The sequence below is a fragment of the Bufo gargarizans genome, chromosome 10 (assembly GCF_014858855.1).
Source record: "Bufo gargarizans isolate SCDJY-AF-19 chromosome 10, ASM1485885v1, whole genome shotgun sequence".
In the NCBI taxonomy this organism is placed as follows: Eukaryota; Metazoa; Chordata; class Amphibia; order Anura; family Bufonidae; genus Bufo; species Bufo gargarizans.
This window is the reverse complement of record NC_058089.1, coordinates 103,642,903-103,668,595: the sequence shown is the minus strand read 5'-3', so window position 1 is coordinate 103,668,595 and position 25,693 is coordinate 103,642,903. Positions and strand designations below refer to the sequence as shown.

At 41.7% G+C, this 25,693-nt stretch overlaps 1 protein-coding gene across 1 annotated transcript in view; it reads right to left on the bottom strand.

The window, feature by feature from the left end:
• The window catches only part of ADAMTS18 (ADAM metallopeptidase with thrombospondin type 1 motif 18), a 172,629-nt gene that overhangs the window by 100,253 nt on the left and 46,683 nt on the right, over positions 1-25,693 (bottom strand). Inside the window, exon 3 of the mRNA XM_044269301.1 lies at positions 2,182-2,364. Within this exon, the coding sequence (XP_044125236.1) occupies positions 2,182-2,364 (183 nt within the window). The remainder of the gene's footprint in view (positions 1-2,181; positions 2,365-25,693) is intronic.

Below are 25,693 nucleotides of genomic sequence, written 5' to 3'. Positions count from 1 at the left end.
ATCTTCTCTACCGGACAAGCTGACTAGTGGATCCACCCCCCCCCACTCACCCCCCAGATGAGAACACGTTGTTGCATATAACTGTTGGTCTCCAACCATCTGACCATCTATGTGTAGTGATTTCCCAACTCTCTCCTGAAAGCAGATGTTAGGACAAAGAAGGGTCAGGCATGTTGGATTTCAACATGCATGACCCTTCTGTTCTCAAGGGGAGATAAGCTGCCAGTAGAGGTGTCTGGTGACAGCTTAGTCCCATCTCTTCATCTAGAGGACATGCACCGAGCATGCATGTGTATGGGTGGTCGGGAGAAACAGGTGTGAGCTGACAGAAGTCTAGGCTTTATGACTATCTTTAGAATCGGTGTGGTACTTACCTACATATCTAGACACAATATCTGAAAATAAAGTCTCCTACTGTGATTCTAAATATGAAAATACCATTCATTGACCGCACACTGTCCAAAACCAATATGCCTAGTATAAAACAAGTGATTTTTTAAGCTCGGAAGTCTGGCTCTCAAACGATCCTGTTGGGGGATATTTATGGCATTTCATATTCTTAAAATCTGTATTTTTATAGTAAAAGCATATGTATAAAAACAGAAGCCAACGTGCAAGGTAAAGAAAAACCATCTCAACGTAGTAAAACTGTAAATGCAGGACTAAAAAATTCACAAGCAATGAAAATGATACACTTTTGGAGACAAATATCAGCAATGTGACCAGAAAATGGAATCCAAACAAAGATGGGGATTACTGAGCAAAGTAACAATATAAATCAGCACCATAATTATCAAGGACCCAAGTTTCTGTCTATCCATAAAGCTATTTTACTGGTTATAGATTGCATGGAAACACCATAACTAGCTTTCATTTCTCTATATTTGGGGTAGTCAGGTGAAAATCTGTAGCCTGCTCTCCCTGCATTATACAGTGTGGGCTCAGCATGCATGTGGAGCCTGCATTCCCTGAATTAAATGGAGGCCTTAACGGCACCAGTGAAGGTAGTATTTAGTGTAGATTCTTGTCCTTAAGAGATCGCCTTGTCGTTGGCGGACAGGCACAAATGATTTTGTACAAAATGCATTTGCCAAAAATCTCACATTTATAACATAGCATTAGCACTAGTACATTTTCTATAGCGAGTATGGCACTATTGTATTTTATTATTTATTATTTGTGTTTGCAGAGTTCTGTTGTGTTGTGTTGTGTTGTGTTGGTTTTTGCATTTGTGCTTTCAGTCATGGCGACGTGCACCTGAGCATTGGGATGTGCTGACTAACCCCCATTTTTCTCCAGTCACTGCTTGCTAACATTGAATAGAAATATCATTGAGTACAACTACAGATTGAAAAAGCATATAGACTAGAGATGACTGAAAAATTTGATTTGGTGCTCGGATTTCCTGGAAAACTCTCTCCTTCCTCCCTATCTCTTCCCCTATCTTTTTCTTTCCCTTCTTCTCTCTTTAACTCCCTTCTACTGTCTCCCCCCATTCCCACTTTCTCTCTCTCCCTTCCTCTCTACCTCCCTCTGTCTCACTCTCACACACACACTCATTCTCTTTTCTCTCCCTTCCTCTCTCTCTCTCTCTCTCTCTCTCTTTCTGTCTCCCTCCCTAATTCCCCCTCCTAACCCTCTCTCGCTTTCTCCTTCACTCTTTATTTCCCTCCTCCCCTCCCCTCTCTCTCTCTCTCCGACCCTCCCTCTGTCTCTTTTTCTCTGCCTTCTCTCTTTCTTTCTCTTCCTCTGTCTCCCCCTCCCGCTCCTCACCTACCCTCTCTATCTTTCTCCTTCCCTCATTTATCTCTCTCTCCCACTCTCTCTCTCTCTTTGTCTCTTTTTCTCTCCCTTCCTCTCTCTTTCTCTCCCTTGCTCTGTCTTTCTCCCCCTACCGCTCCTCTCAGACCCTCTCTGGCTCACTCCCTCTCTCTTTGTCCACCTCTCTCCCCATCCCTTCCTCTCTTTCTCTCTTGATTCTCCTGAAACAAATCACACAAATATTCAGAAATCCTTCTGGTGGTCAATTATGCATAAAACATTTTGCACCATTCACTGTGTGGCATAACTAACAGATCCAAGTTATTGCCGCATGCATTATTTTGATAATGTGCTGTTGCTGATATGTATGCAATCATTGGTGGCAGTGAAGCCTCTGCAGAGGTGAGTGAGCTTACTTACATTTCCATCCTGTGTGTTCAGTCGCCGGTTCATCCACTTCCGGATGGACTGACAGAGTGTTGACAGAGGCTCTTTAAGCCTTATAAGGCACAGGACAAAGCCATGAATGGAACCTTTAAAGTGGCACATGAAGTCCATGGGTTTTTTCGTGCTGTAGGCATTCTTTGTGCCATCATTGGCTACCTTAATAATAAAGATTTTGAAATAAAGAAATTGGTGCACAAGGTAACATAGTACATAAGGCCGAAAAAAGACATTTGTCCATCCAGTTCGGCCTGTTATCCTGCAAGTTGATCCAGAGGAAGGCAAAAAAAAACTGTGAGGTAGAAGCCAATTTTCCTCACTTTAGGGGAATAAAATTTCTTTCCCGACTCCAATCAGGCAATCAGAATAACTTCTGGATCAACGACCCCTCTCTAGTAGCTATAGCCTGTAATATTATTACACTCCAGAAATACATCCAGGCCCCTCTTGAATTCCTTTATTGTACTCACCATCACCACCTCCTCAGGCAGAGAGCTCCATAGTCTCACTGCTCTTACCGTAAAGAATCCTCTTCTATGTTTGTGTACAAACCTTCTTTCCTACAGACGCAGAGGATGTCCCCTCGTCACAGTCCTGGGGATAAATAGATGATGGGAGAGATCTCTGTACTGACCCCTGATATATTTATACATAGTAATTAGATCTCCCCTCAGTCGTCTTTTTTCTAAAGTGAATAACCCTAATTTTGATAATCTTTCAGAGTACTGTAGTTGCCCCATTCCAGTTATTACTTTAGTTGCCCTCCTCTGGACAGTCTCCAGCTCTGCTATGTCTGCTTTGTTCACTGGAGCCCAGAACTGTACACAGTACTCCATGTGTGGTCTGACTAGTGATATGTAAAGTGGTAGTACTATGTTCTCATCAAGGGCATCTATGCCCCTTTTGCCATCTTATTGGCCTTGGCAGCAGCTGCCTGACACTGTTTTTTGCAGCTTAGTTTGCTGTTTATTAAAATTCCTAGATCCTTTTCCATGTCAGTGTTACAGAGTGTTTTACCATTTAGTATGTACGGGTGACTTGCATTATTCCTTCCCATGTGCATAACTTTACATTTGTCAGTGTTAAACCTCATCTGCCACTTATCTGCCCAAGCCTCCAATCTATCCAGATCGCTCTGTAGTAGTATACTGTCCTCTTCAGTGTTAATTACTTTACACAGTTTAGTGTGATTCAGTAAGACCCACAGATTTTCTGCTTGGGCCCTTAAAGGGGGTTTTGAAGGATTGGATAATTTTTTCATAAGCCCCCATAGCATGTTTGACCAAATGAAAAAATCATAGACACCTGCTCCAATGCCACTCCAGTCCTGCATCCTGGCTCCGTTTGGTGATTTCTGGTCCCTGCCTTTTTTACTCACAGACATGGTACTGACATGGTTGCTTTGGCCACTGCAGCCAGTGATAAATGTGTAGTGTCCCCAAGTGCCCCAGCAGTGAAGTGCCACTTGGAGACATTACTGCTGAGGCCAGTTATTGGCTGCCACGGTGCAGTGCCCCTGTCTGTACCCCAGCCACAAATAAACAAGCTGGGGACTGAGAGATTGTCGATCAGAGCCAAGGAGCAAAACCAGAGAGATGGGGAACAGATATGCACCTGGGGCGTAAAAACCCAAGAGCAGAATATAAAATCAGTGATACAGTCCTAACCTCAGTATCTGAGGAAAGGGATTTAGGGGTCATTATTTCAGAAGACTTAAAGGTAGGCAGACAATGTCATAGAGCAGCAGGAAATGCTAGCAGAATGCTTGGGTGTATAGGGAAAGGCATTAGTAGAAAGAGGGAGGTGCTCATGCCGCTCTACAGAACACTAGTGAGACCTCATTTGGAGTATTGTGCGCAGTACTGGAGACCATATCTCCACAAGGATATTGATACTTTGGAGAGAGTTCAGAGAAGAGCTACTAAACTGGTACATGGATTGCAGGATAAAACTTACCAGGAAAGATTAAAGGACCTTAACATGTTTAGCTTGGAAGAAAGACGAGACAGAGGGGATATGATAGAAACTTTTAAATACATAAAGGGAATCAACAAGGTAAAAGAGGAGAGAATATTTAAAAGAAGAAAAACTGCTACAAGAGAACATAGTTTTAAATTAGAGGGGCAAAGGTTTAAAAGTAATATCAGGAAGTATTACTTTACTGAGAGAGTAGTGGATGCATGGAATAGCCTTCCTGCAGAAGTGGTAGCTGCAAATACAGTGAAGGAGTTTAAGCATGCATGGGATAGGCATACGGCCATCCTTCATATAAGATAGGGCCAGGGGCTATCCATAGTATTCAGTATATTGGGCAGACTAGATGGGCCAAATGGTTCTTATCTGCCGACACATTCTATGTTTCTATATGTACAATTCTTTCATTAAGTCAAACAACCTACAAGGGCTTATAAAAAAATTACCCAAACCTGGAAAACCCCTTTAAAGTGAGAGATAAGGGATATGAATGGTGTTCTGTTGGTTGAACCTCATCTGTTTTTGGCTTACTCATGATGTTGTGAATGTGTCTTTCTTGTTTTTCTCCCTGATCCTGCCCACTGCCACCGCTTCCTGATTAATAGTCCATAAGCACGTCTATAAAATATTTTTCAGAATAATTCATCCCTATACAAGGTGTAAACAAGTAGCTCCGATCAGGATGTGAACTACCTGCCAACAGCAGCCATATTTTAGCCCTTAGTGGTACTTTTATTAAAGAAGTGTCTTATCGCAATGTTGGCTGCAATTCAAATTTTTAGCTGTTTTGTAACCACTTTAAAACAAAAAACAAAGCAATGTCAAATAAGTTTGTTCATATTGCAAATGTATTCACAATACTGTATATCCATGTGCTTTCTAGTTGTGCTTTTGGATATAAAATTTCTTTATGGGATACGTTAAGTGCAGATGATTAGGAAATATCCCAGTGTAAGTGCTGATCAGCCGCAACGTGTTCCACTATACAACCTACACAAATACGGGAGATACACCAACACCCCATTAAAATCAAAATTTTATTGAAAAACCAGTCTTGAAACAAACACTAATAATGGTGGATAAACATACTCTTAATGGAGTTATTCACCCCCAGGGGTTTTTCAGGTAGGCCTCCCTTAGGGTGTCTGGATTCCCGCCACTGGGCTCCAGCTCCTTCGCTCTCTGGCCATACATCTTGGGTCTTCCCAGGTCAACATCCAGTTTGACATGGGTCATGTGGCTGCTGCAGCCAATTACCGACCACAGGGGTGACGTCTACCTCATGCGTCATGTCACTGGGTCACGTGATGCATGGGATGCATGTCACAGTTGGAGCCAGTCATTGGCTGTGGTGGTCCTGTGATCCATGTGAAACCGTATGCTGATGCTGGGAGACTAGAAATCTTTGACTGCGTTGGGGAGGGGATCAGTGTAGTATGATTCTCTCCACAGGTCGGGCCACATCCAGGGTCTGCCCAAAAAGCCCCTGGGGTTAAACAACTCCTTTAAAGGGAACCTGTCACCTGGATTTTGGGTATAGAGCTGAGGACATGGGTTGCTAGATGGCCGCTAGCACATCCGCAATATCCAGACCCCATAGCTCTCTGTGCTTTTATTGTGTCTAAAAAACAATTTATATATATGCAAATGAACCTTAAATGAGTCCGGTCTCCTCCCTGCTATCAGAGATGAGTCCAGCGTTCTCTGACTCTCGGAGCCCAGCCACGCCCACTGTGAAGGAGCCAAGCACCGCCCCGCATGACGTCAGGGAGCAAGAAGGAGATTCAGAGGATGCGGGGCGGTGTTGGGTTCCTTCACAGTGGCCGTGGCTGGGCTCCGAGAGTCAGAGAACGCTGGACTCATCTCTGAAGCAGGGAGGAGACCGGACTCATTTAAGGTTCATTTGCATATATATAAAATCGTTTAAACACAATAAAAGCACAGAGAGCTATGGGGAATGGATATTGCGGATGTGCTAGCGGCCATCTAGAAACACGTGTCCTCAGCTCTATACCCAAAATCCAGGTGATAGGTTCCCTTTAAATTGTTCTTGTAGTTTGGGGAAACATATCCCATAGTGACATATCAAAATGTTTAGTGCTGAGACACTCGTCAATTGCTAGAATCAGTCGCATAGCGCACTCTCTCTCCTCGCTGCAGGAGAAGGAATCGTATGAACGTTCGTTAGCGATCATCTTGAAGTGTAATACTGCTGCTGATTGCCCGATAAATGAGGAAACGCTCGATCATCGGGTAATCAAAATCTTTTGATATGTTAAAAAATTGTCGTTTGCAGGCGGCAGATCATGGTGTCTAATCACTGTACAGCATGGGGACGAGCAATGGCATAGCATGCTGTGGAGGAGATTGCTGCATGTAATAGCTGCGGTCTCCTCCTCTAGCGAGCAGGCGATTGCCGGAAGGGAACACTTCACTACGAACAATCGTCTGCCACATCAGGCTGTGTAATAGAGCCTTATGGCACAAACTTCTGGGATCAGAAGATAAAGAGCCAAGACAACTGAAGGAACTGCTTACCAGCGTGTTTTTGTGTCCCCACAATCACACCAATCCCTGATGGTCACCTGTTAGCATCCGGAATATTTTGCGCATGCGCAGCCAGTAGATAAGAGGAACTTCCGCCCCCGGGCCATGGTAACACCTGTGCCACACATCACCATCGCTTATGGGCCTGGCGACTGTTATAGTACAGTGTATAGGCTTGAATCCTATTTTCCGAACTACAGAAATGAATGTTTAGCACAATGTGGTAACAAAGCATTATTAAAGGAATTGTCCAGGTTTTTGATACTGATGACTTATCCTCAGGATAGATAACCGATTTACCCGCCAATCAGCTGTTTGAAGAGGCCGTGGTGCTCCAGTGAACGTTGTGGCCTCCTCATAGCATACCAAGCACAGCGCCGTACATTGTATAGTGGCTGTGATTGGTATTGCAGCTGAGGCCCATTCTCTTGAAAGGGAGTGAGTTGCACCTAGACCATGTGACTGATGAACATGATGTCACTGGCCTAGAAGGGGACCAAAGACTTGTGGTCTCTTGAAAACAGCTGATGAGCAGGGGGTGCCTGGAGTCAGATATGGATGACCTATCCTGAGTATAGTTTATCAATATTAAAATCCTGGATAACCTCTTTAAGATACTTAAACATATCAGAATACGTTAAATAAGCACCTAGCCATTGTAGAAATACTGACATAATATCTGCCGTTACCACCTTTTGGGGCAGGGCATTCCATAGTTTGATTATTCTAACTGTAAAGAATCCTTTCCCGTTTTGATGTCTAGATCGCCTTTCCTCTACACAATGAATATCCCCTGGTCCTTTATACAATCCCGAAAAAAAAAAATTTGGGTCAAATCTTTGTATTGACTCCATATGTATTTATACCTATAAATTAGATCAACTCTAAGGTATATTTTCTCCAAAGAAAGCCTGATTATTCTTGAGAGACCTCCCATCCCATTTAATTACCTAGTCTTCTGTCTTCGAACCCTCTCCAGGTCCTATGTCCAAAACAGAATCCCATATTCATGACCATCTGTGCAACAGAGAATCAGATCATTATGAACCCAACTGATGGCCATAAGGAGGGCTTTGTTGGCCCACTTAGGCATCTGCCCACCAGGAAAATTCCCTGTAGGGTCTATGGCTAATCCACCCTTGACCTTGACAACGGAGAATCGGCAACTTTAAATGTGGGGAAAGAATGAGTGTATACAACATTATTTTAGTGGGTTTATTTAACTAATTGCGAAAGTTTCATTTATTTTAATGCCTAGATTTTCCATAATATGTCCACATCAAATTACAATGCTAAGCAGCTACTGGTGCTTTTACATCTTTACTTCAGGGTTCAGGTTTGGCTAATAAGGAATTTCTCTTTTTCACATGGGGCGTTCCTAAGAAAAGTGAGTGAGTGGATGAGTTTGCACCCTCTAAACCAGGGATCAGCAACCTTCGGCACTAAAGCTGCTGTGAAACTACAATTCTCATCATGCACTATTACTCGTCTGTTCTTTTAACTCCCATGGAAGTAAAAGGAGAATTCTGGGCGTTGTAGTTTCAGAACATCTGAAATGCCAAAGGTTGCTGATCTCTGCTCTAAACCATAGGTTTTCAACCTGGAGTAGATATACACCAGGAGGTACACAACATGTACATAACAGAAAGGGGTACTCACATAGTCCTAATGCTGTTTTTAATAGTACTGTGTAGTACTGTGGGGGAAGATGTGATTTAGCTGACTGAGCAGCACTTGGCTTTAAACATTGCTAAACAGGTCTCTTATTCTGGAAGGGTTGTCCATTTTTTTTCCATTTTTTTTAAATAAAAAAATTTAGAGTAGTTTAAAAAAGGAAAATTAACCACCGTCACAGATCTCCCACCGCTGCCATTCCTTCATTTACCGATCCCCAATGGTCTTCACTTCCTGGTCCCGGATCAACTCAGGAAATGGGAGGATACATTTCTCAGCCAATCACTGGCATTATCCGGGGAATCAGTGAGTGTAGTATTTTTTTAACCCACTGAGCCATGTATAAAAAAAAAAGTAATTCTCCTTTTGAGGGTCTTGCGCAATCCCAGTAAATATACTGTATTCTGAAAACTTCTTGCTCTAAAATATGCTAGACATATGTCCTCAGTGGGCTAGAAGGATGACTTCAGAGGGAGAAGACAGAAGTGGCTACGCAGTTTTTTGTGAAGCCTGTGTAACAGCAACACCTCTACTTCACATACTGTTTCTGGGTTTCTGTATCCCAGCAGTGCAGACCCATCTCCTCCCTCCATTGAAGGACCAGTGCACACACAAACTAATCTTCACCAGCCAATAGCTGGCAACCCTTGGGTACTTAAGGCATCTTCTCCTGTGGGAAGGTGATTGAGCAATAGGTTATATAGCTTCATACATTCTTGCAAAGTTGTGCTGTTTCTGTTGTCTGCCATTGTACTAACTTCCACCCGTTTACTGGATTCTGATCCACACTGCCTGACCTGACCATTGCCTGGCCTCTGTATTCAGGGGTGGATTGGCCATAGACCTTATAGGGAAATCTCCCGGTGGGCCGATGCCCAGGGGGCCGTCTTAGCCCTCCTCATGGCCGACCAGAGGAAGTTTTTTAGGTATGTATTATGTACTGCTGGGGCATCATTTTGCGATGGACTGTGGTATTTGGCTCTGTTGGGGTGGTATAATGTGCCACAATATGGTATTGCTTTCCTTAAATTTAGACCCGACTACAAAACAGGGCCACTTTTAGTATTTTTTCCAGGGCCACTTTTAGTTCCAAGTCCGCCTCTGTCTGTATTGACCCCCCCGTTTATCATATAGCAGGTTCTCCACCTGAAATGACCTCTGCCTGTTCCTGGCTACGATTTTGCCCGACCCCTTGATGCTCTGCACTAGTGTCTCTACTACTTCAGGAGGTAGAGGACTGGTGGTTCCCCTGCAGAGAATTCTATATCCCTGTACAGAGATTTAAGGGTGAATACCAGGGGACTTCCAGGATTACGCCCTTAGGAGTAGCCCAAAGTCAAATCTGTTAGTTGACATAGTGCTTTCAAACCCACTGCCATAACAGCCTGTGTGAATCTGTGAAGAAATATACCTACAAAAAGCTTCAAAAAATGGCTACAGTGATTTAGCTAGATCCTGAAGCCCACTGTGATAGAGCAAGAAGGCTTCTCAACATAGGTTTTCAGCTTTACTGTTGTAAAATTTCCATTAATTTGCATGAACTTCATCCCAATTACCTCTGCCATGCCACCAGTATAGATGACAAAACAGTTCTTGCATCATCTCAGTTGGATCTCTTTGTGGTTATAGTTTTGCACTATTAGACTTGCTGTTTTCATGTTTGACAGCCAAGATGAGATAATGTTCATAAGAGATATAATTATTTCAGGCTGAAGAGATCTTTTTTTTTTTTTTTTTGAAGATTTTTTTTTCCAAGGAACATGGCTGGAAAGAAAAATTAATCAGAGGAAAATTCATTTATTCCTTCCACATCACAGAGTTGACTAAATATATGGAGGATGACTATTATATCGTGAATGCAAATTATACATTTCCCTGTGTGGTACCCCACTCAGGGGGTGCACCCCACTGTCCTCTGAATAGCCAGAACTTTTAAGTTATTACATTACTCCACCGCATAAACTGTTTTACTTCAAGGGGTTATCCCATAACTAATGTAAAAAAATCCTCATACAGTACATGACAACATCTTTCTAACAAAGCTAGAACCAGCCCTGTACCTCACATGGATCCAGAGATCTCCCCATTCATTGCTCTGCTAGATTTATATAAAGGCTCAAGGGGAGTGTCCCTTCTGCTCCAGCTCAGGGGGCGTGTCTCAGCTCTCCCTATCACAGCTCAGGGGGCGTGTCCATGCTCTCCCTATCACAGCTCAGGAGGCAGATGAAGGATGAAACTGAGCATGTGCGGCATTCTCAGTGAGCAGGTCAAAGAAATAAGAAAGAACCAACTGCAGGTGGCGCTATACAGATACATTTTATTGAATAACTCAGGGGCTATGCTAAATTTTTAATTACATTTAATTACAAAAGAATTCATATCCAGGTGCTGGTTTAAAAACTGTAGAATATTTTTCGTGCTCTCTCTACACAGATCACAGAAAACTTTACCATAGAAGTCAATGAGGTCCGCTCCTGACCATTGTGTCTATGGTCCATGGTGCCTGCTGTAAAGCATATTTCTAAATGCTGTTAACAATAGCTCAGGCAAGATGGCCGCCCTCATAATTATGTTCAGGAAAGAGAATTAAAGAAAAAACGCTACAATCAGAAAATAAAAACAGATTAGAGAAAGGGAAAATTAGTTACTATCTGGTTTTAACTGGCAGCCAATATTCTAGGTGACACCTTCCCTTTAAATCATTTTCAGATAGACCTGACAATTCAAGAAGAGTTTAAAGGGGTTGTGGCAATTCTAAAAATGATTCCTTATCTACAAGTTGGGGAATAACTAACTGATCAGTGGGGGTCTGACCACTAATACACCCACCGATCCCGAGAATGGGAATCTCCTGTTTCCATCATGATGGAAGAGCAGGTCGAGAATGTACCCTGATCCACCCATTCATGATCCATCAGGACGGGACCCCCACTGATCAGACACATGCCCTATCCTGAGCATTTGTAATAGGCGTGGGCCAATACTATGGTGGACTGCAGTTATTATGTCGATTCATTGGTTGCCAATCTAAACATGCATGCATTACCTTCTCTTCCATTAATTTGATCTCTGCAGATAAATATCACTGTGATATCATCTGATAGGTGTGAAAGGTAGGAGCTCATTTCAGTTGCGCCGTAAGTAAACGGGTAAATGTAAGCCGACCTGCCAATCGACAGGTTACAGCACGACCCAAGGAAGTGTAAAATGAGCGCTATCAGATTTAGCCGTAATTCGTCTGTAAATAAAACTTCAAAAGAGATAAGGAAATCGCGTCTAGTGCACTCAAGAAGAATAATGCGGTCTACATCCAAATGTTTATCTTACATAAAAGACAAGAGCCTTGTCATCTTTCTTCCTTCTCTTAATTGCATCAAAAGGCATAAAACAGTACAATACCTCTCTAATCTACAAGCACAAAGCTAAAGTGTTTGATGCCAAAATGAAACGTTCACAGAGGTAAATAGGTGTATACACAAAATGTAAGGGCTACTAGTCATCCGTTAAATGCTAGGAGATCCCGATAAAGCACATAATTGCTCTGAACTTTGACTTTATATTACATCAGAGCAATAGTTTTTTTACATAGGTTTTTGTGATTATATATGTTTTAATCTGTCTCATTAAAGGGGTTCTCTCACGTATGCAAATAGCATTTATTGTGTAGAGAACGTTAATACAAGGCACTTCCTAATGTATTGTGATTGTCCATATTGCCTCCTTTGCTGGCTGGATTCATTTTTCCATCACATTATACACTGCTCACCTTGCAATCCATCAGCAGTGTCCGTGCTTGCACAGTATAGGTAAAAGCACCAGCCTATGTGATCTCCCATGGTCCCGGCTACTAGAGAGGCCAGCGCTTTTACCTATACTGTGCAAGCACGACCACCGCTACTGTGCAAGCACGACCACCGCTGCTGGATTGAAGGGTGGTCGTAACCATTGAAACGAGCAGTGTATAATGTGATGGAAAAATGAATCCAGCCAGCAAAGGAAGCAATACGAACAATCACAATACATTAGTAAGTGGGTTGTATTAACTTTCTCTACATAATAAATTCCGCTTGTGAAAGTGAGACAACCCCTTTAACAATAGTAGTTTTGTTTCTGTATTTTGCTATATTGGTCAACCAGACGCAGCAGAAGCTCAACTCATGGCAAGGTTTTTAGAGTACACTCAACCCTTCGAATCATATCGAAGTTCAGCATATGACTAATCATTCACTTCAGGTACAACCTCCATCCACCGCACAATAAGCTACTCTGAAACAGCCCTACTTGCGCATTGAGGACATCAACCAACATCAATGCATGGTGTGGAAGCTGTAATCTTTGGAGGACACCGACCTGGCATCTTTCTAATGGTAACCAAGACTTCATTGATCCACATCACAGTACTTGAGGCTCCCAGAGTCCTCAGTCACAATGTGGCAACAACCTTTACTTTGACAGTGGTGCTCTAATTACAACTTGGTGCTGCTGACCCTATGTGATATATTTTCTATTAGCCTGTGGTACCATTATCTTGGTACTTGTATACTGGAATAGCTCCTTGGCTTCATGTAACCTTAATGGCTGGCGTACCCTAATAAAGTGGGTATCAGCAAATGTGTTTCCAGTGTCCACCAGCAGGTGAGGTGTAGTTGGCATCAGCAATAGGGTTAATCAACCTGTTCCTCACTCCTTTGTAGGAGTGAACTGGTCCTATTTCCTGCCAGGGAAGGGAAGGTTTTAGCTAGGACTGTGATGAGAAGCATGTCTGATTGTTCCTGCGTCTAGGGCCTTAGGGAGCAGAGGACCAACTCACCAACTCATCTGTGAGAGCACTACTCCAGAGACCCTTCAAAGACAACACTACAGCTATTCTGCAAAGTTATAGCGTTACAGTCAGCAGAGTGACCAGCAACCATAGCTATTCAGACTTTGCTGCAGGTGAAGGACTACGGCTCAGACACTCATTACCTTAGATCACATCTAGGCCTGGCCACCTTAAACATTGAATAACACAGTGGACACCTACAGTCACAAGTGCCAGCTTACAGCTTTAAGCCAGAAGTTTAGGAGACAGACATCATCAAGATTTACATAATGCAGCTCCCTTTGCTTTTGATGTTGTTTGATAAGTATGTCCTTTTAGCTACACTTGTATGTACTTTTACTGGTCTCTTAATGATTATCTGTCCCCTGATGAACCAGTAATACTGGGTAAGTATCTGGGATGCCACAACCATCTTTTTGCTACATATCTGATTAATTGTGTACCTCATACTTTGATTCATTGCTATGTAGCCTACCAATTGTATACCAGCCTATCCCCTCTCCTGACTTTGTAGGATATAGTAAGGTACAGGATCCTGATAATTTTGGGGGTGCTTACACCCATCAGAATCAGTGTATGAGGATAGAGAACCCTTCCCTATCATTCGTTTAAACCTTGAGGCCACCTGTCTCACCTCACTAGTCACCAGTAGTCACATGGATTTTGACTAAACCCATAGTAACCAATTACGCTTATATGTAGTTTATGTCCATGATTGGAATATTGAATATTTTATGTATCAATTAAAAGTTATGTTGTAGGTTGTCTCTCTATAATAGTAATTTTGTGATACGTCTACGCATGTTTGATTCAGTGATAGGACAATAACATAGTTTTCACAAAGTCAGTTCTGACCTTCTCTCTTTAGAACATCTTCATGGATCCTCATCGTAGTCTTGGCTGAGGAACTGTAACCTGATATAATCTCAGTCATTGAAGACTCCTTAAAACTTTGAAACCTTCTTAAGAATAATGGAGGACAGCTGATAACACAATCTGAAAGGCACATAACTTTGCCCTTGAAATAGGCATTTCTCTCTCACCAGCTCCACTTCGAGTATCTAAGTTGTCAAACATTTGAAGACATCTCTCAGCAAGATGACTGTATTTGTTCTATCTAATAAAATGCATATTGAGCAAGTCACCATGATGAATGGCGGACTATCTTCATGCAATGGTGTAGAGAGAAAAAAATGATACGTCTACTAAAGCTGCTCGTTATTATTATTTTTTAAGTGGACCCTCCATATTCATTAACAATTTAATGTCTATGGAGGCTGACAGTCCCCCAACAGAAGTTGGTTCCACAAGTGTGATTTTTTTCCTTTCCAACCTGTCTATTTTCTTTGGAGATGACCAGCACCAGAGCTGTCTGTCATCTGTTCATCCCTCATGTTCTACTTAAATAACAGTCATCGTTAGGATTTACATACACATTAGATGTGCATCTGCCAAACCTGCCAAGTTAAGGAGGACTGGACAACCATGTAATGTGTATGTGGGCCTCCCAGATGATAGATCACAGGAGAGAAGAAATGGGCAGTTGGACTTCAATATGCCAAATCTTATTTTTCTCCCTTGCTCTTGAGAATACCGTATTTTTCACCCCATAAGACGCAAAAAGAGGGGGAAAATGCCCCTGCATCTTATGGGGTGAATACTAATGAGCGCTCATTAGTACCGGAGGACCAGGAAGCGGTAAAGGCTCTGTACTCACCACTTCCTGGTCCTCGGCTGTCGGCTGTGAAGGCTGCACACAGCGTGAGGGCGATCTGTGACTTCACGCTGTGCGCGCCAGTTCACAGCACAGTCGACAGCAGGAGGAAGAGGATCGCGATGTAGGTGAAGAGCGGTGGCATCCAGGTGCAGGAGAGGTAAGTGTTTTTCTATTTTATAAAACATGAGGCTGCTGGGGGCATAATGGGGGCTGAGAGGCATAATGGGGGCTGAGAGACATAATGGCTCATAATGGTGGCTGAGAGGCATAATGGGGGCTGAGGCATAATGGCTGATATGAGGGCTGATGAGAAGCATGGGGCTCTTATCAGAGGTCTGATTGGGGGTCATTTACATTGGGTCTGAGCTGAGGTCTGATTGGTGGTCTGATTTGAGGTCTTATTAACATTGAGGGTCTGATTGGGGCTGTCAGCTGAGGTCTGATTAACATTGGTGGTCTGACCTGAGGTGTAATGAAAATATTTCTTGCAGCGTTCGGGTGTCCGCCTTGCCGTGCGGAGGCAAACGGATCCGTCCAGACTTACAATGGAAGTCAATGGGGACGGATCTGTTTGAAGTTGACACAATATGGCTCAATTTCAAACGGATCCGCCCCCAATTGACTTTCAATGTAAAGTCTGGACGGATCCGTCTGACTAATTTTCACACTTAGAATTTTTTCTGAAATATAATGCAGACGGATCCGTTCTGAATGGATCCCATCGTCTGCATTATAGGAGCGGATCCGTCTCTGCAGACACCAGACGGATCCGCTCCGAACGCAAGTGTGAAAGTAGCCTAAGTTAGTTAGTAGTTAGTAGTTTGTTTACTTTGGAGCAAATCATGAAGGCTTATGTCTTATGCATTTATTAATCTATAACCTAAGGAACAAAACTTTAGATAAACTCAATCCAAAACATTGGAATTGTTTCATGTGCACCTACCTGTTATGATTTCTATGGGATAGCCCCACTTTGCAGACCCAAAAAAGGTGGAGGCTCCAGGTAAAAGTCAGGAAATAGCCATATGGGGTGCAATATGTAATAATTGTATACTTTCGGTCATTATGGACATGACTATATCGATTATGTCTACTATTTATGTTTATTTTACATCATAAACCCATTATTAAACCATTTTTATGGCAGAAACTGTTTTTGTGTTTTCCTATTCATTTTCTTTTTATAAATTGTAAACATTTTATTTGACTTTTCCTACAGTTCTTTTCAGTTTCACTATGGGACTTGAACACTGTTAGACTTGGTTACTTCTCTATTGCAATATTACAATGACAAGCATCCTAATAAACCCTACTTCTGGCAGGACTGAAAAGGCATTTATATATGACAGAACTGAGGGCCATTGTTGGAGTGACAGTTTGAGCCACTTAGATGCCACAGTTGCTATTGACTGCAGCATCTAAAGAATTAAACTACCCAGATCACATGTCTGATCCCATCAGTTGCAGGAGGATCATGCTACTGATCTCTGCAGCTGCAAGATCACCAAGATGAAAACATATGTCATGGTGTGGAAACTAGCATGGTGGTAAGTTAACTTTAGCTACTAGCCTTTCATAAACCGGGTAATATACATTACAATACCTTGTGTTGGTTCTGATGTATCTCTCCGGTTTGATTCTGACCTCCTTTTGTCTAACTACTCTGTTACCCCACTAGCTTTAGGCTCTTGCACTTAGTCAAGTTAGGGACCATCGCCAAGTTGGGGGCCACCATTTAGGGTGGATCGTCCAAGTGTGTATTGGCAGTATAGGGTGCAGTGCAGGGCTGCACTGTTCCCTACTGTACATGACAATATCATGTTGGAACATAGTATAGGGCAGGTATGGCCAACCTGAGGCTCTCCAGCTGTTGCAAAACTACAACTCCCATCATGCCGAGACTGCCAGCAGCTATCAGCTTACAGAAGGGCATTGTGGGAGTTGTAGTTTTACAACAGCTGGAGAGCCGCAGGTTGGCCATGCCTGGTATAGGGCATGTCTAATAAGCCCGCTTGTTACTTCCCTGGCAGGGACCGGTAGGTCACCATACCAGGTAGTAAGTCATTGGCTAATCCCGCTGAAGTCAACAGATCTATTGTGTATGTCTAGCTTTCTGTATGCCCTAGCTGTCATTATATTAGGCACACATACAGGTCTTGGCTATAGGGGTGCACAGATAGAAGTCACAACTGGACTCTAGTACCAGAGGAAGGTCAAAAGGGTCCTCTGTGACTTTAGAAGACACCTGTGTCATAAATGACACAGGTCAGGTGGTGGTCCCATCACAGATTTTGCATTGCAGCCCAACTTAACGTCTCTGTGTATGGTATGAATTTTACCCTATTCTATATAAAACTCAGCTTATATTTCCACTAGCGGTGCATACATTTTTTCTCATACATCTAGCAGTATATCCCATTCCACCTTGTAAAAATACAGACTTTACAAGTGTTTCATTGAGCTTTCATAATATTCCTTTAAATTCTTTATAAGGAAGAAATAGGATATCAATAAACGTGTATTAATCCTGGCAATAACTGCACCAGATATATTCTTTAAGCGCAGACATGGACTTTTCTGCTATTACTTTGATTTGAAACTAATTGCCAGGGTGGTCGATCCAACAATTTTTTTTTTCTATAAAAGATAAAAATGCATATATATGCGGTTTCCTGTACAACAGACCTACACCTTAATCTAATATAGAGCCGTTGTTAAAGTCGCTGGGAGGTGCAGTGGAAAAGCAATTTAGAATTTGTTAAGACGAGAAGAATGTAGAAATAAAATCTCCCCTCCGTGGAGGGGAAATATCACCTTGATTATTCTTGTCATCTCATAGGATTGGGTTTATGGGCTTTAAGTGCAAAATATTTCAATGAGTCGGAAGCAAAAAAAAACAAAAAAACTACAGAGAGACTTGCCAAAGGACTGACGACCACAACACAGGATGCTGTACATTAAAGCAGGTGACATCTCCTTCTAGGAAAACTTCCTATCCAGAGGTTTTGTTATTTTAGCTTCTGGATTCTGAGAAAACTTTGTGGGGCATCAACTGTGGGTAAAGCTGGAGTTGTTGGTTTAAGGCTCAAACATAAAGGAAGGTTAGATGAAAACAAAAGATCTGTGGATGTCACGTAATCCAGACAAGTCCATTCAAACAGTAGGAAGTGAAGAGACATCTGACGCGGTTGGGACAAGTGTAATTTTTTTATGTTGCAGTGAGGCATTAATGTTACCAGTGGTTTATGCCTCTGAGGATAATCATTGATCAGTGGATTTCTTTTTTTTTTCCCAAATTTTTATTAGGAATCAGGCAATTATTGTACATATATATTCATATCACCATCATTATTACTTTTCTTCATTTTTAAACCCACCCATAATCCTCTCCCTCCCACCCTCCCCTTAGCGATGTGTCTCTCTAAATGAGGAGTTAAGGCGGGAAGACTAATATTTCCAAGGACCCCATATCTTACACCATTTTTCCTCTATATTTCTTTGTTTATACAGAACCTTCTCGTATCTCTTGATCTTATTGACCAAGTTTAGCCATGTAGTTACATTTGGTGTATTCCGTGAGAACCAGGCCCGTGTAATCAAAAGTCTTGCCAAAAACATTACTTTTTATCAAAACTTTATGGCAGTTTACCTTAGAGAGATCACCCAATATCCAGCATTCAACCATAAAAGGGATCACTACTTTAAATTTTTCAGTAATAACCGTGTCATTTGCTCCCCAATACTCTTTCAGGTCTGTACAAAACCAGAACTCAAACCACATTTATTGAGCCATAATGGCGTAACATAAACTCTATGTAAAATATTAAATTGAACCAAAACGTGATAAAAATTATGAGACACTAATCTTAAATTAGACAATATATTTTCTCAATCATCTAGTTGTATCATTGGACAATCAGCTTCCCAAGCTTTTTGACCTGGTGAGGTTATATTATTACATAGTGCTTTCACTAATAATTTATAAAGTTGGCCTATCTTAACATTGTGACCTAAATCCCCCATTAATCCATTTAAAGGTGTAGAAATATCTATAGCTAGCAAAGATTTTTCTTCAAGACTAGAAAGTGCCGAACAAAGCTGAAAGTACCTAAACCATGATAAATTAATTATATTCTCGTAGGTGGTTATTATGCCAAAGGGGTGTACAACATAAGAATCTCTTTATTTGCAACCATCCTCTGATGCAACAAGACTTACTAAAAATAATTCTCTCAATTAATTAAAAAAAAATTATCCTCAACCCATATTGGGGAATTCCTAAAAATTAGTGTTAAGCATTGCTATGCTCGGCACATCGCGGAGTTCGAGCATCACGTGTGCTCGGGTCAGTGTATTTAATTCTAATTTAGCCTCTATTTCTATGCAGAAGATCGCTGTTCAGTGAGGTAATTCCTCAGTGTGAGTCTACGGCTTAGGAGTCCCTGCTCTGACTCCATATATAGCTATGTCCATATATGGAGTCAGTACTTGGGGACACCCCAGTGTATTTAAATATAATTTAGCCTGTAATTCAGAAAAGTTTCTGCCGGGACTCAAACTCACAATCTTTTGCATTAGAGGCAAGGCACTTAACCACTCTGCTATAATAGCTGCATAGCTAATTACTCTTAAAAAATAAAAATAAAATTAAAAAATTTGACTTCTACTGTACTGTACTTCTACTGAGACCTATACAGTAGAAGTCTCATTTTTATTTTTTATTTTTTTGTGTGATTGGCTATGCAGCTATATAGTGTAGTGGTTAACGTTCTGGGCTATGATGCAAAATCTGTGAGTTTATTCCCGTCACAAATTAGATTTATATATGTGCAGCATGCGGTCGGCGGTGTATCAGTGTAAACGGCAGCATTCGCCCCATAAGACACAGGTGCGTCTTATGGGGTGAAAAATACGTATATTATCTTATATATTCTAAATATATAATAATATGTGTAAATATATTATGGCTAAAAACTTATATATATATATATATATATATATATATATAGATATATAAAGTTTAGCCTCTATTTCTAAAAAAGTTTGTGACAGGACTTGAACTCACAGCTGCTGCATCACAGCCCAGAACTTGAACCACTAGACTATATAGCTGCATAGCCAATTGCTTAAAAAAAAACTAAGTTTGAATCCCGGCAGAAACTTTTCTGAAATAGAGGCAAAATTAGATTTAAATACACTGGGGTGTCAAGCACTGACTCCATATATGGACATAGCTATATATGGAGTTAGAGCAGGGACTCCTAAGCCAAACTAGAGTCTCGACACCCTCCCCTCTTCAGAGCAGGGGGTGCCTGGGGTTCTTCCATTGACTTCCATTGTGCTCGGTAGAACACCCAAGCATCGCGAAGTGTTCTACTCGAGCACACAAGCACTTTGGTGCTCAATCAACACTACTAAGAATATAGAGGAGTTGGGGTAAGATCACCATATTGATTAGGGATGCTCTATCGGCTCTAGGTAGTGGAAGTCTAAGCCATATCACAGTTTTGGACCTCAATTTAGTTATCAATGTGTTTAGATTAAGGTGCGAGAAGTCTTCAATCTTAGGGGAGATCGATACACCCAGATAATCAAAAGAATCAGAAATCTTCAACATACTCAGGGGTCCCTCACTGGGAAGTTTGAATCTTTCTAATGGCATAAGAGTGGTTTTTGACCAATTAATATCAAGACCTGAAGCTTCACCAAAGGAATTAATTATTTGAATAACTCTTGGGAGTGTGATATTAGTATTATGTATGAAAAATAGCACATCATCTACATATAGCGAAATGTGATCCTTTATTCCTAAGGTCCCAAACCCTTAAATCCCAGAATCTTGCCTTACCCGAGCTGCAAGAGGCTCGATATGATAATGGGGAGAGAGGACACCCTTGTCGGGTACCTCTGCTCAGTGAAAAACTATTTGTCAAACTCCCATTGATGTTCAAGCTGGACTTAGGGGACTTATACAAAAGCTTAATCATATTTATAAACCTAGCACCAAATCCCATCTTTTTTAAAACCTTCCAGAGGAATCTCTACTCCATCCTGTCAAAGGCCTTAGAGGCATCAAGAGACAGGATGGAGCAAGTGTCCCCCCCCCCCACCTTTCCTTTTTTAATATTAATACTATCACAACCTTGACATATGCCAAAAGACAGAAGTACATGGATAAGTAGGACATAAACTTTAAAAGATGTACACCAAATGTGGTGTAAACATTTAACGATGTTCTTCATGACTAATGTGTTACATTCTATCTTTCCTATGGTGTATAAATTCCAACATTCTCCTTTTTGAAGGTGTTGTCTCTGTCCATTTATTTGAATGGCCAACAGGAAACATTACATTTCCCCTCCAGCATCCAACTTTCCCCGACTAGTCACAGTTTTCTGAAGCCTGACCCATGGTTGATTGCAAGTAGTGTTGAGAGAAGCGAAGCATCCAAAGTGAAATTCCGTCCAAATTTTAGGAAAAATTAGATTCTAAACATCGCGCTTTGTGGTAGCAAATCATTTTTCCTAAGGGTACTTTCACATTTGCGGCTGAGGATTCCAGCAGGCAGTTCTGTTGCCTTCAAAACGTATGCAAACTGATGGCATTTGTCAGACGGATCAGGATCCTGATTCATCTGACAAATGCATTTAAAAAATGCCGGATCCGTCTCTCCGGTGTCATCCGGAAAAACGTATCCGCCATTTTTTTTCAAAACTTTTTTTGCTGTATGAGCATGCGCAGACCGCAAAAACAGATCCGTTTTGCCGCATGCTGCGGTATTATCTCCGTCCTGAAAAGGCAAAAAGACTGAATGGAAGACATCCTGATGCATCCTGAACGGATTGCTCTCCATTCAGAATGCATTAGGATAAAACTGATCAGTTTTTTTCCGGTATTGAGCCCCTAGGACGGAACTCAATGCCGGAAAAGAATAACGCTAGTGTGAAAGTTCCCTAATGGTGGCTGGAGTTGTCTTAGAAAGAACGGGGGGGAAATCCCTCACCTCATCCACTTGCTCGTACAGAGGCAGTCAGCTCCTCTCTTGATTGAAAAAGACTTGCCGAAGGATCTGCGCTGAGCGTGGTGACGTCCTGCATGCTCTCAGTGTGATAATGTGGTGACATCTCCATGTGATCTCGTTGGGAGCGCCTGGTGACATCATCACGCTCAGCGCAGGTCCTTCGGCAGGTCTTTTCCAATCAAGAGGGAGCGGACTGCCTCTCTACGAGCAAGTGGATGAGGTGAGTGATTTCTTTTGTTTTAAACCCAAAAGGCCACATTGCACTAGCGTATTACTATTTTTAGCGGCCGTTAGACGGGTGCACTTCTGTCTAAGCAGCCGTTAAAAATGGTCCGATTGATAGGCTGAATGGGGTCTTAACATAGCGATTCATGACAAATTCATTTGTAGCAAATCACATTCCTTGTCAAACTTCAGCGAAGCTGCCGAATCGAATTTTTCAAAACTTCATTCATCTCTAATTACAAGGTATATTCAACCTGACAAGGTGTTTGCTTCATAACGCAGCCCCTTCTACTTTTCAAAGACACATTCACAGAAAGGTAAATGAAATAAAACAAATTCATTTCCAGAACAAAACATAAATTATACGGTCATAGTGTATGAAAGAACACAAGAACTTGGACAGATAAATCTCCATGCTGTAATAGGATGAGCTAAGCTCCTTGGTCTCCAAGGTACCAGTCAAAATACAACACATTCTGCAGATACAGAGAAGAGCCACTTAGATGAACCAAGTGTTAATCCTGACCTAAAGTGGACTTTCCCATCCTGACTACTAAAGGGAGATTCCGACTTATTCCGAACAAGAATTATGTATATACAAGACCGTATGTATTTTGCAGTCCGCAAAACACGGATACGCAAAAAAAACTGATGACATCTGTGTGACGTCCATGTTACATCCGATTTTTTGTGGATCCATTGTAACAATGCCTGTCCTTTCCGCAAAACGGACAAGAATAGGACATGTTCTATTTTTTTGCGGAACGGACTTGCGAACATACGGAAACGGAATGCACACGGAGTCATTTCTGTTTTATTTTTTTGTAGTCCCTTTGAGATGAATGGTTTTGCATACAGGCCGCAAAAAAGAAATGGAACAGACACGTGCAAAAAATATGTTTGTGTGCATGAGCCCTAAATGTGATAAAAGAGTATTTACGAGCATCTATTCTTATGGCTCTATGTTGTGCCGTTCCTTTTATTATTCCTGCTAGAAGGTAGTAATGGATTGGCAGCAGTCTACAATGAAGGTCCATCTGGGTTTTACCCGTTGGGGGTGTGTCCCTGCACAATCTATCACTGGCAGCTCTGATTGGATAGTGACAGTATTGCAGCTTTCGTATTGGCCCACAAGCAAGAAGGGAGGTTACTGATGAAAAAAAAATCTAGAATATTCACGAATACGAATATATAGCACTATATTCTACATGTTCATGAATTCTCAAAGTGCCGATATTTGTGATAAAAATTTGCGATTCAAATATTCGCGATCAACACTAATAAGGGCTATAGAGTGAGTTGTTAGAGCAGCTCCCTGATGGATTCAGTATAAGAAAGAAAACCTGCTAGTCTGCATAAATGCTTCAAATAAAAGCTGTAGAAGGAAAACTGTTGAACATTTTTAATAAAGGCTAATTGGAGAAAAAAAAAATTGCCAACAAAAAGTGAAATGCAATAATCATTTTAAAAAAATGCCCCCAAAAGTGTCCATAGCTTTAAAGCAAACGTGTCAACATAAAAATGCAGTGCAATCTGCAGGTATCATGTTACAGAGCAGGAAAATGGCTGAATTTGTGAGTTATCCCCTCCCTTGGGATCCTCAGCTGTGTCATGTGACCAGCACTTTGACTTTCCAAATAACACAGCATCTTATGTGTGGACAGGAAGTCAGTTTCTCTATTCATTCGAAAGGAGTAATGTCCACACATATGAGTCAGAGTGACAGCTGAGAACCAGAAGAGAGTGGATAACTCACAACTACAACCACCGGCAAGAGGATCACCTTCACTACAATTTACATCATCTATCTTTTTAATGGGCCAGAGAATAAATTTTTTGCAGAAGTGCTTCTTTAAAAATATTTCAAAACATATTCTTAAAAAGAGGGCTAAAAATACGCTCTCAGTGTAATATACATTGGTATGCAGTGTGCACACCCTATAATATTCTAGGGAAGAAGAGAATTTGAAGAATGTATAAGGGTCTGTTCACAGAAACCAGGACACAGTGCTAGTTTCGTCCCATGACAACCCCCAATGACTCCTGAAGATCACCTCTGACATATAATGGGTCCCTCTGGTTCCATTTGGGACAGAAAAAGCAGTGCTATTCTCTCTCAAATCTGACAGAATCTGTAATGGAGGCTCCAATACAGATGTGAACACAGTCTCAAGCTGGCCATACAGACAAATTTTGTCCAAGCTGGCCAATTTCAGCAAGTCTGGCCAACCATGTGTATAGGGGTTCCTGTTGAGATAGGTGGATTTTAACATGCCCAATTATTTTGTTTCTACCCTCTCACTGTTCATGACATATGCATGCCCAGCTGAACGTTCAGGTGTTATGGACGAATTGGAAGAGATATCTGTTATCTGAAGTATCTTTTGACCATGAGCTAACCAAAGCCAGCTGTACACATGAGATACAATGCTGGCCAACAGCCATCCCTCCCGATGGTCCCTATACACATGTATTCTCATCTCAGCCGAATATGCATGTTTTATGCATGGAGAGAGGGGAAAAAAGATGTAGCCAGACACAGCTTATTTCCCCCATGGCAAGAGGACTTCAGAAAGCCCGACCCTTCTGTCCTCATCTGCTGTTGGTTGGTCATACAAATTAGATGGTTGGCCAATCCCAACATTTAAAGAGGTTGCCTCACCTCAGACATTGGTGGCATATCACTGGCACATGCCACCAATGTCAGATAGGTGCAGGTCCTGCCTCTAATTCTAGAATAGAGCCCCCAAAGAGAACGAGAACCCACCTCACCAGCATCATTCATTTCTATGGGAGTTGCTAAAATAGCCAAGCACTGGCTTGGCTTTTTCCAGCAGTCCTATAGACATGAACAGAGCAGTGGCCGCACTTGCTCAGCGTGTTCTCCATTCAATTTTATGAGACTCTGCTTACTCGGCTATTTTTGGAGCTCCCGTAGAAGTGAATGGAGAGCTTGGTGTACTTTTGCTTACTTTGAGGGCCCCATTCTAGAGATAGGTACAGGTCCTAGAGGTGGGCCCTTCACTTATTTGACATTGGTAGCATACCCTAGCAATATGTGTGAGGTGACACAACACCTTTAAGTCAACCATAGATAGAACCAGTGAGCAGGGGAGCTCTGTCCACAGTATAAGGATTTTGCCTCCATTGCAGTTTACATACAATAGGCCCTACAGTAAATTAAAAATAGTGCAAATCTTCTGTCTTTTTGAACAAAAAAGCGCTTTCTAAGAAAAGCCTGAAAGCTGAGTGCTCGTTAGCATTTTAGGTCTTTGAAGCCAAGTAATTAAACTTCACAAGGGTGACACATCTTCTTGAAATAATGCATGACAATGGGAATTGTGATTTTTGAAATTGTGTGTGAACGCTTTGAAAATTAGCCAAGAAACTCAAAGTGCATTGCCTTCTAATGAAGAGGAGCTAAAAAGAGCTCAGTGTAAGCCCTTGTGTTCAATTTTCTGCCCTGATAACTTACAAAGACTGCTAACCATGTGTGGATGGGGTAGCG